We start from the raw sequence: 16,518 nt of genomic DNA, 5'->3' as shown, positions 1-16,518 counted from the left end.
TTGCTAATTAATGTTTTGTAGCTGCATTATTCTGTCATTACCTGATCCAGATTCTGTTACCAGCATCCTCTTCAGGCTCAATTTACTTCCTTCACAGCCTCCTAATAGATCCTTATTCCCTCTGCAGTTTCATTCTCATTGGAAAACCAGGGTTTCCTTCCTCTGACATCCAGCTTTCTGAGGTGCCATTTATTTCCTGAGGTTTGGCACAGAACATGATCTCTGCTACCAAAATGTGCTGGCCTTTACCGCCTCCCTGTGTGCTGAGATCCCCAGATAATGTGTGATTTGAATTCAAAGAAGATGATGAGCAGATTGTGCAATTGAGTGTGATTGAGTGGGGGAAAGATGTTTTTGAGATTGTTTAGGACTGGAGACTTAATGAAATGCTTTAGAAATAAAGGAGTACAAGAAACTTAAGGATTGATGTCAGGAGCTCAAGGGAGGTGCAGAGTTTAGGGAGGATTGGGGGTCATAACACTATAGCAGTGAAATTCTGAAGAAGCTGTCAGAGGTCATGTATGGGAGTGTTTATTATTCTTGGTTTTAATCCTTTGAGGGAAACTGCGTAATACTGGAGCAGAGATCTGTGATCAGAGCTCTTGGAAGACTTTTCCTGGTTCTGTCACGATCTCATTAATAATATTTAAACATGTTAAATGTCCAAAGAATAATACTAACGAAACAGCGTAATCTATTGATGCTCACCTAAAATGAGAAGACAAGGAAGAAGCTTTCAATCTTTACACAGTCCCTGTTTTCTTTACATACTTTGTAATTATCCATATCTAACTGGTGAACAAACAGGGTGGATAAGTGAAGTAATATAGCCAAGGCCACATACTGAGATGTGGTAGAGAAGGAGCTAGAACCCAGGACTTCCTGACATAAATCCGTGCAAGGTCTTTCAGATTATTGTTACATGCCACTTTTTTCTTTCTTTCTTTTCCCCCTGCTTGGGATAAATTGAGACTATAAATTACTAGTTTCAAAAGTGCTTTGAAATTCTTTGAAAGGCCTTTACATACATGTGAGGTATGGCTGTCATTATTTAATCAAGTTCAGTTATTCCTTAATGTATCCGGAGAAAGCAAGATGAGGAATTAGAGCTGTCAGTGGCCCAAAGTCTCTCAAACTCTGAAATGGAAATTTACTGCAATATAAAGTGGAGTACTAGCTGCATAATGTAACCAAGTGGTTGCATTTTCAATGTGGCCAGCAGACCCAGATGTTACTATAAAATAGGCTGTTTATTGCTAGAAATTATACATGGAGATTAAAGTTGCAATAAAGAAGGTTTGCACTGTATTTTTTTGTGTAACACAGCAATAATTGTTTATGTGGAATAACAGGGTTTACCACTGATACTATAAATACTTCAAAAGTGGTATCTCGGGCATCCAGCTGTGTGTGTGTATGTTCAATTCTCACCTCAGCAGTCCCTGCAGAACTGCTAGTTCTATTCAGCCAGTGGGCACCCCCAAGGCTGTGACTTCTTTTTGCAGAGAAGGCCTGGGCTCCTGGTGGATTGGCTTTGGATAATTGGGTATTACCAATCTAGAGTGAAAAAGACATACAGTATTGTTTCTTTCACAAAGACTGATCAGTGGATTCTAGAGAATGTGTGATTAGAGAATTGGCTATTAAAACCACTATCATTAGAAAACATTTGCATATTGGAATTTGTGTATGTTTTTTCTGAATGCTGTTTTATCACAAATAGACCACTGATGGAGAGTAGCTTCAGCTTACATGTGAATACGCAGAATAGAAAGCTAGGAGAAAAAAACTAAATAAAGGAAATACAATACATAATGCAATAAAGTCTTCTTGGGAGCGATTTAAAGACTAAAATCACTCTAAGGAACAATAGAGGGAAATGCAGTGACACATGAAACAAACTAATCACCTGAAAGCATTAAAATAGATGCAAAGATCATAATCAGGAAAAAGAGAACTTTAGGCTACTGTGTTTATTTAGCAAATCCTCTGTGATTCAGGAAGAGCTTCTAATGTGTTTTACAGGTGGAAGTAGAAGTGAGATGAAAGTGTTGAAGGCTGAAATATCCAGCTTAGTTCTCCCAACACTGAATTTATTTTTCAGTTCTCATATTTTATATTGTTTCAGGAATCCAGGCATCTCTGTAGCATTTTGGTTTCATTATATAATTCCTCTCCCCTGTTGTGCCATAAACTTTAAAATTTTGAAGTTCAAAGATGTTGGCTGTGTAAGTAGCTATTTGTGTACACACAAATTGTGGACATGAATTAGGTCAGCTGGAAATGTGGTATTTAATTGTGATAGTCTGCATGAATTCTTTGGATCGCTAAGTTCCAAACCCGCACTTCCCAAAAACAAAAGAGTCCGGAGCAAGAGGAAAAGTGGGGCAGTAGGGCAGATGCTACTAATAGAGATAAACAATAGGAGAATGCATAACACTCAGTATAAACTGTGCTTACAGCAAGATAGATCATTTTCCCATCATCTGGAAAAAAATTATCTTGGTGGGGATCTGACTTGGTTTCTCTTTGTGCTCCTTAGACTGCACCTCATTTGGTTTCTGCTTTTATTGGCAAACTTAATTTTCACAAGGAAATAGTGTTAGTGTATTCATTCTCTAACTGGTTTTGCCTCATTGCTTATATTTCTATTTCTTTGTTTTAGGAGGTTAAATTTTAAGAAATCCAGTTGAAACTGGGCTTTTTTCCCTGTTCAGTATTTTCCTAACTCTGTGGCAAGCTTTGTATTAAATTCATTTGGGATCAAGTCCAAAAGTCCTTCTTTAGGTAAACTTCCCACTGAGTTCACCAAAGATTTTGCTTGTAAGAAGGCTAAGTAGATTAAGACCAGGTCTCTGCCTCACTGTTCGATTTCATATCCAGAATATCAGTGATGTTATCTTTTTACTGGCAGTCTGCTGACAAGTGGTATTGATACCCTCCTATGGATTAATGCCTCAATTCACAGAACAAAGCTTGCTACTATGTAGCAAATTTATGGGCTCAGATTTTCCAGATTACACAAAGTTTTTTACTGCTAATCTGAAATAAATACAGCAAAAAAAGGGAGAACTGGATTAAATAGAAAGGCCACAAGAGTCACTCATATGTTTACGTTTCAGATGAGTATCGCAAATTATGCACAGTAGCTGCTCTGCTGCCAGCAAGACCTGAGCTTCCTCCAGGCCGTCCCGATGTCATCCCTCCACCACTCATTCCTGGTGTGTACCCTCCTCAACAGCCAGAAATTGTCTATCCATCTCGGGCTCCGCCACCTCATGGTAAGAAAGAAATAATAACCTTCCCCTGCACCATTTACATTTAGCTCTTTAAAAGCATGAGTTTCTCAGGAGCAGTGTGCTCCTTCAGCTGTTGGTATCTTTTGCTTATTGTATGGATGCATAGCCTCTGGATATCCTTCTAATCCTAGCCTGGTTACCATGGTATCTTACAGCATGTGTACCTCATTGGTAGTGTTTTCCCTGTCGAGACAGGATTTAAAAATTGCATCCTTGCTGTCTGTACTGAGGCCCGTGAATTGTAATAGTTACATTACTGTTATTTTGAGCCTCTTGTGAGCTTTACTGCGTGTCAACATTGAGGGATGTGAATAGGTTGCGGTAGGTTACTTACATTAAAGAGCCAGACTGGGAGAAAGCAGCTTCTTTCAGGTTGTTTTCCACTCTTGCTTGACCAAGTAGGAAATGTACTGACAAAAATACTGGTGTGCTGAAGCACTGAGGCTGACTAACATGAAGAAAGAACTTTTTCTTACAGTACACGTGGATAGGTTAGTTTTCTCTAGAGGAAGGAGGAAGCCAGAGCAGAATACTGATATAGTCCTTATTCTGTCCCTTGCTCAGGGAATTTACTACGTGCCCATATAGTCTGCAGTAGGCATGTGCCATCTGAAATTATTTTGCATAGCCACATACTCTTTTGCGCATAAATACAAGCTCATTTCACCCATGCTCTGTGCAGCTGCAAGCAGACTCTGCTTGCACTGGCACGAACTGAAACTATTTGGTCTTGATTCAGCACCAAGCTGAGCTAATGAGCCTAAGAAGCAAAGTATGTTAACTCAGGCCTGACACTGTGCTGACGTAGCTGCACAGATTCTGGTCAGCTGGGAGCATGGACAGAGCCAGCTCATGCCTGTCTGCCAAAGACCGTATAGGCGCACCTTCCAGGGTTATCCCTGCCCTTCTCTCTCTCTGCTGTCTGAAAACAGAGATAACTGAACCAGACTGTCTGCTTTCTCCTACTGTAGGCTTTTAGTAGAGTCCCTGCAGTGCCATGTACCCACTTTACCACTAGGTATGAGCAGACTCTGTCCTCTCTTGTCCTGCAAAAGAGAATAGGATTGGCTTGCCATAATGAAAATATCAGTGGTTGCTAGCTGTTTTCAAATGAATCTCTGAGTCAGTGTGTCATGTGTAATTCACATTGTGATGGAAAGTAAATGTTGACTTTTAATGGAAAATGCTGCACCAGCTGCAGATTACCAAAAATTATTATGATGAACTATTAAAATATTTCTCCAACTCTGTTATTTCAGTGATCTTGCCTGTGAACTTCACTGACTATTGCCAACTGTTCCGACATCTCTGCCTTAATGGACGCTGTATTCCCACTCCCGGGAGCTACCGCTGCGAGTGCAACAAAGGATTCCAACTGGATGTTAGAGGGGAATGCATTGGTATGTGGGTTTCTGCTGTAAACCACAAAGGGAATTTTGTTTTAAAGAAAAATAATTCTTTTCCACATAATGTAATAACTCTGAATTCTTCAATAAAACAACTCCCCTCTAAAAAAACCCAGTAAATAGACTTCAACAAACTAATTGCCTTCAACTGCAAACATTTAACAAAAAAAAATAATAAGAAAAATAATCTACAGCAGTTTTGCCTTAGGACAGTATTTAACAAATTTTGTAACTTGCCACGAAGTTGTATAGAAGGTTTTCCTATTTTACCAGCCTGTGCTATAGTATGTTTATTAGTGATTGAAAATGATCTCTTTCAAATACTACCACCTCTTTGATTATGCAGACAACCTGTTGTTAAAAAAAGGAGTCATGATCTCACACTTAGAAAGATTTACAAGGCCTCTTTCAGCTCATCAGGAGTATCTTGTTGGGCTCTTGAGTCCTTTAATTTTGGAACTCAGCCAGAGTCTGATGATAGGAGAAAGGATTAACTGTCTTTTACATGCAAGATTTTGCTTCTGTCAAAATCTGTGTCTCCAGTGGGGCTGGAAGTGTGGAGGTGTGGGATTATTGCACATGCAATATCTTGTCTTGCTAAGTAATCCTTTTCCCAGCTCCTGCTTAGCTTAGAACATGGTATCCTTTTACCGGGAATTCAGCAGTGTGCCCTTTCTTTTCACACTGAAGCACACTACTTCTTCAGCTACAAAACATATAAAATACCTCTACAGATCTGAATAACTTTCAACCAGTGTAATAAAAATATACTGTCTGTGTTCTGCAGATGTGGATGAATGTGAAAAGAATCCATGCATCAGTGGAGACTGCGTGAACACCCAGGGATCCTACATATGCCAGTGTCGTATAGGATATCAGAGCACAGCAACTAGAACAGAGTGCCGAGGTAAATTATGTCTTTACATCTGTATCTCTACTCTTGTATACATACCAGGAGGGAAAATAGTTTTTATGCAAAATTTAACAGATGTGTTAAATATGAGGGGGTTTTAAAAAGAATAAATCAGATAATGGCAGTAAAAATGATTAACCTGCATGAGCTGGCTGTTCACGGACTGGGTTATGAAGAAAGGCATTTTGTCTTGTGCTGAAAGTATCTTGGCACCATTGTGGCTTTGAAGTGGAAGAGATGTTATTTTGTTAATTTTTTCTTAATTTGATTTATGAGGATCTTGAGGACAATTAAACATCCCTTCTTTGGAGAAATCCTTTACCTACAAAAGTTAAAAGACAATGAGAGGTAGGAAGAAAGAGAAGTCTTCCAGTGGGTAAATAGAAGATTACAATGCCTGTGTGTTGTCCTTGCCCACTGTCAGAGAAAAAACTAAACATAAATTACAGCAGTAAAACCTTAAATAAAGAATGGTAAAGTAGTGAAGCAGTGGTAAGGTCTAGGTGGGGAAGCTTTAGCATACCCATTATTGGTGTTTTGAAGACCAGGCTCAACAATAGTCTTGATGGTCTTCATCCTGTCTTTCTATGGAATGGGGAACGGGTAGTTTCTCTGTGGTCAGCCCTCTGTCAGGGTTCTGTGGCTCCCAGACTGTCCTGGGGTGAGAATGTGACTGTAAAGGTAGCTGCAGTCCTTTATGGTTAAGTCATAATGAGAGACTTCTGGCAGGAGAATGAATGATTACTTAAAATTTCATAAGAAATGAAGCATCTAAATGAAACAAGATGTCTGAATGCTCAGAGCCCCAGTTTGTCTTCATATTTTGCTTTCTGCACTGAGGAGGGTTCTTCGAGCATGCGCTCATTCTGAAGCAGAGTGTATCTAAAAAGCCAGAAGAAAGCTATCTGTATTAGTGTGTGATTTTTTTTTCTTTTCTCTTCCCTATGTGCATCAGAAAGGTATTTGTGGTACAGAAGCTTACTCCAGTCCAGGAAGACATGCAGAGCCAGCACCACTGCTGCTTGTTGCTCTGAGTATTTGACCTAATTGCTGCCAAACAGCCATGTTGCAGAAGCATCTTCATAGTTCAGCTGACTAGTGGTGAAGGAGTGCTGAAGTGGAGACTCAGCGGTGATGAATTCACTCATGAGTCATTTTTGTCACACGCTTTTAATTTGACTGATTCATTACACAAACACATGCTTGTCAGAAGCCCAGTAGCTTAATGGCATTAAAGTGTGGTCACTTAGCAGTTCCTTTGCAGTCTATGGGAACTGTGCTTGCTTGACAGGCAGTTCAGAAAATGCTATGATGTGCAGAATCTTTGTTTGCTGAAGAAATTTTTAGGACCAGTTTAGGGAAAAGAAAAAGGCTAGTGGGGTGCATTTGGCAAAATACGCCTATAGCACTGGTGCCTGCCAAAATCAGCATTTCCTGTAAAATTACTTTGCATGACTATTTTGTATGTTGAGGTTTTATTTTTTGCATACCCAAATGTGTCTGTGCCGATAGGCATTTGCAAATGTATTCCTTACGTCCACTCTGAAAAATGAGGTCTCCATAATGACCAGATGTTTATCTATTCCTTGTTCTGAGGTCCCAGGGGAGGCTTTTTCCTTCATGATGGGTCTGATAGGTGACTGATTAAACTGATTCAGCTGATTCAACTGTTGTTAGGATCCCTTTTAATTCTAGTAGGATTTTGGCTGAATGAATATGTTAATTGGAGACATAGATGAATAAGGTTGTCACATTATGATTAGTGATTGAAACAAAAAATGCTTTTCAGTTGCAGAAGATGATTAGCTATGAGTGTTTAGGAGTGAAAGCTTTAATAGCAAAGTGCTTACTATAATCTACGCAACATTCCTGAAAGGAGGAAGTCAGTCCTGACATGGAGATGGCTGCAATCGTGGACATTTCAGTGACAGGGGAGCTTTGATTTTTGCAAGTTTCTCTGAGAGGGAAAAAAAATCCACAGTGTTATTTCAGAAGTAGAAAATTAGAAATGTAACATAAACTAATAGTGGGTCTCCAGTCAGCTGTGTGTACATAAAGAATAATAAGATTCTGTATTAGCTTCTGCACCATGATTTAGATGGCATCAGATGTACGGAAGTACAAATTATTATGAACTCTCAAAAATAAAAGGCCAGAAAACTCTTGAGATGCTGTAGCATTTCTGCCTGTCCTAAGGCTGGTGAGTAGCTGAAGCCAGGCTCAGGTACAACTGAGTGCCACAGAAGTGGGGGGAAAGAGAGGGACTGAGCAGAGAAAATTGCTGATTGATAATGCTTGTATATCAAATGAGGGCAGGTTTGTCAAGCCTGTATGCTCTTGCTGGAAGTCAAGAGGGCTGCAAGCTGCCACTGCAGTGAGCTATCACGTGAGCTGCTCTTGCCTCTCCTGGCCTGCTTGTAAAACAGTCATTTTCAGGGATTTCTTAGCAGCTTCCCAGAACCACTGCACTGCTAAGAGGGCAAATACAGGTTCACAATGTTGAGAGGCATCAGTTTCTCCGCAGATAGGTGTCTAGACAGCACGAACATTTGGGAGGCCAGCAATGCCCTTCTGCAGAGAGGGCTTAGGGAAGGGCACCTCCAGGATATTTGGGAAGATGGCGTGGTTGCACGATAGGTCTTCATGGGCTGGTTGAGATCTCTGTGAGCGGAGTCCCCTGTGTGCTGGAATCTCTGGGAGATGGTCCAGGCCTTGATGGAGAACACTGAGCAATCTGAAAAATGTCTAGACAGTCTGTCTCAGCATCTCCTCTCCCCTCGTTTGGAGGAGAGGGAGAGCTGCCAGCCTCGTGTGATATCACTGTTCAGGTCCTCCAAAGCACTTGCCAAGCACCTCCTGCAGAGAGAGGGAAATGAGCAGCTGATGTTTCAAATATAAAATAAGCAGGAGAAATATCTTCTGAGGTGGGAAAGTCTCAAACTTTCCTGTTATCTTACAAAGCAGCAGCAAAATACAAGCTTCCCGTGTCTTTCCTTCAAAGTTAGATATTGTTGAGTTAAACGGCAGTAGAAATACTGTCATGATAAACAAAAATGCAAAATAGGAATTGGAAGGGTCTGATTCTTGTTGGAGCAAGCTGCAGGGTAATAGTCACCAAAATTCTTTCACAGCAACTTGAAATTTCAAGCTGATGAACATTTTCCACCCCCATAACGTTCACTTATGGAAATCAAAATAAATCATTTTTCAGGTGAATATAGTTTCCGTGTAGGGTTAAAAACCTAGGGGAAAGGGAAATGGGAAAAATTCCTCTTGCGTATAAAACAGAAGACCCCTAAAATGTTATTTTTCTTTTTGGTTGGCTTGCAGACATTGATGAATGTTTACAGAACGGTCGCATCTGTAATAACGGACGATGCATAAATACAGATGGCAGTTTTCACTGTGTGTGTAATGCTGGCTTTCAGGTGGCAGCTGATGGGAAAAACTGTGAAGGTAAGGCTTTCCTGAGTTTGTTCTGTATCAGTAATTGCAGTTACAAGAGGTTATTCACGTCAATGAAAAAGAAAAGGACCTCTGGTGGGGGCGAAGAGAAGGAACAAGGCATCAAATTTCTAAATACCTTTTGCTGTATCTGGGAGGGCAAGTAAACTGTCTTTTGCAGCCAGTTCTGGAGCCTTGGCTTGGCAATCCTCAACGGGATGTCTGTCCAGCAGGAGAAATAGCACATACCACTATCGCAAAATGCAGTTTCTTTGATGGGAGTGGTACGTTTTAAAACGGAGCACGAGTCACATGCTGCCTGGTTTTACTGTGTGTTTAACAGCGTGCTTTATGGGATCTTACTGGGTGACTAGCAATGTGTTTTATGTAGATGCAGTCTGGTCTGACCCATAAAAACTGTTTTAAGAAAAATTTGTAAACATAATTGATGTGTTCCTACCTCCCAGACCTTTAGTAAAGGGGGGAAAAAGAAGAATGTTCTTTATCATGCTTCCCAAGGTCCTTGGGAGGGTTCCCAATGATCTATTCATACGTTAAAGGAATTTCAAGCACTGTTCTTAGAAACATTTTTGGCAGAATATTATCTCAGTGATTCAGCTCAAAGACTTAATGCCAAAATTCCTGGTTGGGATAGATACACGATTTTTTTTTTAAATCATAAATTATTTTTGTCTGACTTAGCCTGTAAGTAAAAAGAAAACACACCATGTCTAGAAGTGTAATTTCTGTCCAACACAGCTGCAATATTAAGGAAAATAGCACGATTCCGAATATATTGTAATGTCATTATGATCCAGTGATTTTATGTGCTAGTAGTGATTCTGTTAATCCTTCGTAGAGACAGACATTTTAAGACTCTGGTTTTCCTGACTCTTTTTTAGATACAGTTTAGCACTATAAGCTGCTTTTAAAATACCTTATTATGGAACTGTATTGACTAAATATATTTAGAAATGTATATATTTTGGAAAAACCCCTCAGTTCTGATTTCTTCCTTTCCCACCAAATACCATGTGCTAATAGTAATAAGAACCAGGACATCAGCAGTCTGGTAAAACATTTTTAATTCCATTGCATAAGATGCCAGAATGTCTGTTGCATCTAGTTATGAAACAGTTTCATCTCTGGCATTGTAATGCATTGAGTTTTGTTCTTAGGAATACATGTGCACACACATCGATCAGTAAAGACTATGGCATTGTGCCACACCTTAATGTAACCGTGTATACTTCTGTAGATGAAACTGGTAAATAATGATGATTTTTTTGGATGTAACATCCAAAACTGGTTTCATTTGTACCAGGATGAAATAAAGACTAAAAAGATAGAAAAGCTTACTCAAATCAAGCAGCTATCATTGTACTTGCTTTTTTTTTTTTCCTCCTACCTCTTTTGGTTGTGTGAGTAACTGCGTAGGGTTCAGAACAGCGCTGTTTGAGATCTCCACCTTTTCCTATTTGAATTCTTCATGCCATTAGGTCAGATGGTGAATAATGTTAGTATGAAGCTATGATTAGAAAGTATCCTCATACGTGACCTGTCATGTTGAATCCGGGGAACGGATAGGTTTCATTTTAAACAGAAATTGATGATGGTAGTGCTCACAGAATGCATGCTTGAGCACAGTGCTGGGAATTCTCCCACATCATGAAACTTAGACTCATCCAATGGAGGTTACAAAAGTTTTCATTCCGAACACAAATGCCTGCTCCTCCTCTTTCAGGTGATCTTAGTAACAGAATTGTGTTTATCATTCCATGTTAATGATTCATTAACAGAGTTATTGCTTGACACATCGTCCCATCATATGTTTCTGATTATCATGTACCTCTGACAACTGAGGAAGAAATGGAAGTTTATCTTTTGGATGTAACTAGTAAGAGTTCCTTTACTTAAACATTCTGAACATTATCTCTGTAATGTACTTTTTCAGATATGGATGAATGCAGCATAAGGAACATGTGCCTCAATGGGATGTGCATCAATGAAGATGGCAGTTTTAAATGCATTTGTAAACCAGGGTTCCAGTTAGCATCTGATGGACGCTATTGCAGAGGTGAGCACAATAAAGTTTGTGAGTCATATCCCTCTGGTAGCTTCAAGAATCGCCTCATTTCCTTACAGTGATCCTTGGGGACAAGAAATACTAGGCAGAGCCCTCATCAGATATGCTTTTTAATCAGCTGGATTGATTTGTCATTGTGCAAGACAGTACTCAGTCTTTTCCACAGTGTTGAGTAACCACCCTAATCAGCCAGTGGGAATCATTCTCTGATGAAAGACTGGGTGATCTGATCTAGTTGAACTCCAGGGTTTTTTACCTATGAGGTCTTCTGTAGTTTGGCTCCAGTCTACCTCACTTTTTGTGTTTGGCTTTTAAAAGTTCTCTGCCTTTGGCCACCCAAGCATCCTGGCTCATTGCCGCCTTTGAGTTTTTCTCTCATTCCTTGCCTGGGTGTTCCTAGTCAATACAGTGTCTCCGAGGAGTGCCTGGCACCCCGTGTGACTGAGATGCAGACATGAGCACCACAGCAAAATTGTCTTTCTCATTTGCTGCACTAGCTCAGCAATACCCCCTGTGGGAGGCACTTCAGTGTTCTGATTGCTAGTTATGTCATCAGTTTCCGTTCAGTCCTGTCAGGAACTGGAAGTTTTGAGTGTATAAATCTTCATGTTTCAACAAGTTTTATGGGCACAAAGCAGCAGTCAAAATAAGGAATAGACAAGTGCTGGGCCAAGTTACTTAGGGTTTTTCGTTTGAAAATTTTAAAATCTTTTGACTCTTGGAATCGAGGCCGAAAAAATGCTTGTGTACAATTTGGTGAATTGCAAAAAATGTCTCACTGGATTACACAGCAGCATCTTCTTGTGGACCAATAACAAAACTGTGTGTTTGAATAAATAGTTTGGTTTTGAGAGTTAGTGACATGAAAGGTGAATTAATTTGAATCCTGTTGCTTCTTGAACACTGTACCAGTCTTAGATCTGTACTGCCTGGTGTCTAGACGTAGACTTCAGATCCAAACCAGGCCAAGAAGTCCAGTAAAACATCCAGAACTTCTCTTGATAACTTTTGTGCGAGGGATGCAGGACAGTACAACCCAGTCTTTGGATGGGGTAATCATGTATTTCTAATGAGACATGACCCCATTCTGCTTTGTAATAGGGTTGTTTTGATTGGGAGAATGAATTGGTCTTCTGAAATGAACAAATGTGTAGATCCATACAAGTGTCTCCTTAGCTTAACAGCTACTGGCTGCGTTTGCTGCACACGTAGAACAATCAGCTTTACTTCTGATCTTACGTGTTTTCCAAGTGGTAGGTGTATGTCTGTGCTTTGCCAAAGCTTATTTCCTAACTCGTCTGTGTGTGGGACCAGCAGTGAGACTTGCTCTCAGACTTGGCAGGGAAGAGCTCAGTGCCCATCAGGCCTTGGCATATGAGCCAGTTGTGTTCCCAAAAACCACTGGTTGCTCTCCGTGTTGTTAGCAGGAATGCGATTCACTGATGCAGGCTCAGCCTAAATGCTTCTCTTGATTTTTGTCCTGAGCATCTTTTGGCATTTTTTTCTTTTTTCTTTTTCATTAACATCGGTCTGGCACTGAAATGCCATCCAAGAAGATGGTATGCAAATTGCTTCAGACTACTTAAAAACCAATGATACTCAACTTGACAGCCTCTGTTACGTGCCTCCTGGCTAAACAGGAGTGTGGATACAGCCCAAAAGGGGTTTCTGGCCCTAGAGAAATGTTACTTCTGTGCATCAAAGGAAGAATATTTGAAAATTATCCAAAATTGCAGGCAACTCAACTGATTCCTACTGAAAGTTGGAACAGATCTTACAGTAAAATGAAGGATTTCTTCCACTGCTTTTCAACACTTACAGTAAGCCTTGTTCTCTGTGAATGAGCATGCAAATGTTCATTACATTTTAAAATTGCTATTGGGTCAAAATCAAACCAGATTTTGAGACTTTGACACCCAAATTAGACTTTTTCCCCACTTCATATTTGTCTCATATCTTCCGCTTGCCCACATTACCATGAAACAATTCCCAGGAATATAGTGTCTACAGAGAGCACAACTCTGGTGAATGTCTCCAGTCACGTTAGCAAAAGTTTAAAACATTGATCTTTAATAATGTCTTTGCCTATATGTTTTAATGTTTATCCTTATTGAGTCCTTTCTATACACACCATATGTACAGAGTAAATAATTGCTGTCCTACAGAACGTTTAGCCTTTGAAATGCTCAGTGTTCACATTGCATATCCTGAATTTGTTTGTGAAGTGAATGCATTAAGATCTTACACAAGCTTAAACTCTAAGCTCATGTTTGCCCATGCAGTTAGTGCTTGTGCATATTAGGAATGTGTGTGTGCACGAACTGACATTTCTGCAGCATAACCTGCCTGAGCAATTTTGATGCAGAATTGAACACGTGTTTTTGGCAAACCCTGTAGGGGATCAACAAAGGAATATAAGAATTGAAGTGGGCAACACATTGTGTCTATAAACATCTCATTTGATGCATGCTAAGCTGAATTTTGAACTATTAAGAAGAATTTCTAACCCAAAATTAGGGATACTGTAATTGATATTTCCATAAAATTGGAATTTAAGTATAATAAGTACAAGGCATATGCTTGGCTGTCTGGTAAAAAATTCCGCTCAGGCTTTATGAAGTAACATGCCAAAAAGGAATGTTACACCATAGTCTTGTGTATTCCCTGTAATACAAGACATACTAAACTTATTCGCCGTTAACTTCTTTTACCGATGATTTGCTGATGATTTTTTAGCAATATTTACAGCAGGCAGGCAGAGGTTTAAAGCATTATTTCTGCTCTGTACATTGTTTTGTCTTTAGACCAAACAGGAATTCCCCAAATTGAAAGCTATTGCAAGGCAACTGGAAGTGGCGGTTTAGTAGACTGAGTAAATTTTTCCTGGTTAAAATTAGAGAACTTAGTGTACCCAGCTGGCACTACTGAGCAAGCTAAGCAGAAAAGGCAACAACTCATTGGACATGGAGAATAAGTCCATTAGTTGGTTTTCCAGAACCTGGTTGGGATATTCTGGCAAAAGTCAGAAAAATGAGTATTTTTGAAGTTATCCAAATGATGCTTTTTAGCAAAGAAGACGACGGAGCCTTGTCAAGGTTGTAAGTTTGGACTTTATGCCTGGGTGTGCAGCTGATTTACTGGAATCTCAGCCCTGATAAAATCAGAGGCTTTTTACCTCATCTTTACTGGAGCTAGTTTTTCAGCTATCAGCACAATCCTAAGTGACCCACTTTACCTTTCTATAAAATATCTGTAACAGTATTTTCAACACATTTATAAAGTGATGCAAAAGAAAATGGATTGCACATTTCACCCCTTTATAGCTCACAGAATCTTTTTTGCAAATGAACTACAGGAAAAGGGAAAAAGTAACTGCCTTTCTGTTTCTATAAGTAACCTTAAAAATGGAAAGCTTTGGGTTGGGTTTTTTTTTTCCTTTTAGGAGAGAGAACTTGTATCTGTCAAAGGAGCTCAGTGTTGTCTAACAAAATAACTGTTTACACTGCTAAATAGTATGGGCACATTTTGAAGTCCCAACTCACTTTTTACTTGTGCTGAGTAAGGACTAAATTTAAAGTGGGAAAAGCATTTAAGATTTGTCTGAAACAGAACAAAAGATTGCAGGATGAAATAGAAATGAATTGAGCCCATGTACTGAAATTTAACTTCTATTTTAAAATGCAGTTTGAAAAAGGAATCTTGGATCATACAAGCCATGTTTTATGCCAAACAACACAAACTGAGTAAAACACAGAGGTGTTTCACTCTCAATTTGCCCTTTTAAGGTCAGAAAAAAGGAAATTGTCACACACACTGTCTCTTGTATATATTATGGAGAGTTGTTATGAAGTGATTATTTTATAAAGCTTATACATAATTCCAAATAATATTTTAAACACTCCTTAATCACTTGTAAAATAATGGCATGCTCTCTGTGTCTAGAGAATGATCTTCCTAGTGACAGGATATTCAGCTTATATAGCTTTTTTACTGATTTAACATCCCTTTGTGATAGTCTAATATTCTAAGGCTTCATTCTTGTATTTCATTGCAAAGGGCCTTATTGTTTAACGTACTGTTGTTGGACAAAGATGGTAGCTTGTGCTCAGCAATCACTCAGGACTCAAATCATTAACAAATTCCTTTCAGGACTGGCATGCACTCTGTCCACTGAAAGTTTATGAAACGGGCTGTAATGAGCATCTGATAGGAGAACCCAATTGTCATGCAGATCACCAGGAGGCACTACATGTGGCCAGGGTTTGACTATGGAGATTCAGATGTACTTCCAAGAACTGAACCCGCAGCAGGAAGAATGGAAATTCTTTAGTGGTCATGTGAAGACACTTAATAGATGGGCTGAAAGAATCAGTTTGCTATTGGAACTGATTTCTTACAGCATGAACTAACTGTTAACACAGAAAGGGAATGCCCTGGTACACAGTACAGAAGTCCTTTGTCTTAGCAATCACAATTTCCTCCTTCCTCTGATTATGTTTTTGCCTGAATGACCCTTAAATCGGAATATGTACCTCTTGGGAGCAAGATAGGAAACTGTACTCCCTTTTCGATCTCCAGGGAGAGTGAAATTGTTCTGTTTATTTCTCCTGAATTTTGCATATTCTTCTGCAATTTCACAGATTGAATTAATCATTATTCCTAATAAAACCTTTACTTGAACTAGTTTCCACTTACGCTTGATATTTTTCTATAGGATACATTGAAAATAAGCTGCGCAAATGCAAGTTTCAGCCAGGCATTGAATACTGTGTAATTTAATTTCTAATAAAGCTCATTCTGTTCTCCAACAGACATCGATGAGTGTGAGACAGCTGGAATATGCATGAACGGGCGCTGTGTGAACACTGATGGCTCTTTCAGATGTGAATGCTTCCCTGGCCTTGCAGTAGGACTGGACGGGCGCGTGTGTGTTGGTAAGACAAGCTTAACGTGTGGCAAGTCCCAGTTAACCACTATTAAGGCATTAATGCTAGACTGATTGACAGATCAAGTTTGAATGTAGAATTTACTGTTGTTTATAGATTGGTAGGTAGTAGTTACAGTGGATATTTGCTGTAACAGCCCATTTTGCTCTTTTTCCTTTGCATTTAAAGAGAATAAAATGTATGGGCCATGTCATAAAGTCAGGTAGACTATACAGCATAGTGCTGTTGGAGGTGAGTATGATGAGAATTTGCCCCATTTCTGCCAATGTGAAATTCCTCATTTGTCATTAAGCTTATAGACTTAATTACTTTTTCACCTCTTTTTAAAGTGGGACATACCGATTTTTCACTTCTGCCTATTTCTCTACAAGCAAAAGATGTTTGAGGTGTATGATTTTAAAATTCTAATGTGTCTGACAGCCAT

The 16,518-nt window shown here is 39.4% G+C and overlaps 1 protein-coding gene across 1 annotated transcript in view; it reads left to right on the top strand.

The window, feature by feature from the left end:
- Nucleotides 1-16,518, top strand: part of FBN1 (fibrillin 1) — a 138,702-nt gene that overhangs the window by 53,581 nt on the left and 68,603 nt on the right. The window contains exons 9-14 of the mRNA XM_010020130.1: nt 3,123-3,281; nt 4,559-4,699; nt 5,493-5,612; nt 8,949-9,074; nt 11,017-11,139; nt 15,960-16,082. Coding sequence (XP_010018432.1) covers nt 3,123-3,281; nt 4,559-4,699; nt 5,493-5,612; nt 8,949-9,074; nt 11,017-11,139; nt 15,960-16,082 — 792 coding nt within the window. The remainder of the gene's footprint in view (nt 1-3,122; nt 3,282-4,558; nt 4,700-5,492; nt 5,613-8,948; nt 9,075-11,016; nt 11,140-15,959; nt 16,083-16,518) is intronic.

The sequence above is a fragment of the Nestor notabilis genome, unplaced genomic scaffold (assembly GCF_000696875.1).
Source record: "Nestor notabilis isolate BGI_N333 unplaced genomic scaffold, ASM69687v1 scaffold21588, whole genome shotgun sequence".
NCBI classification, from domain to species: Eukaryota; Metazoa; Chordata; class Aves; order Psittaciformes; family Psittacidae; genus Nestor; species Nestor notabilis.
This window is presented reverse-complemented; position numbering and strand designations above follow the sequence as displayed.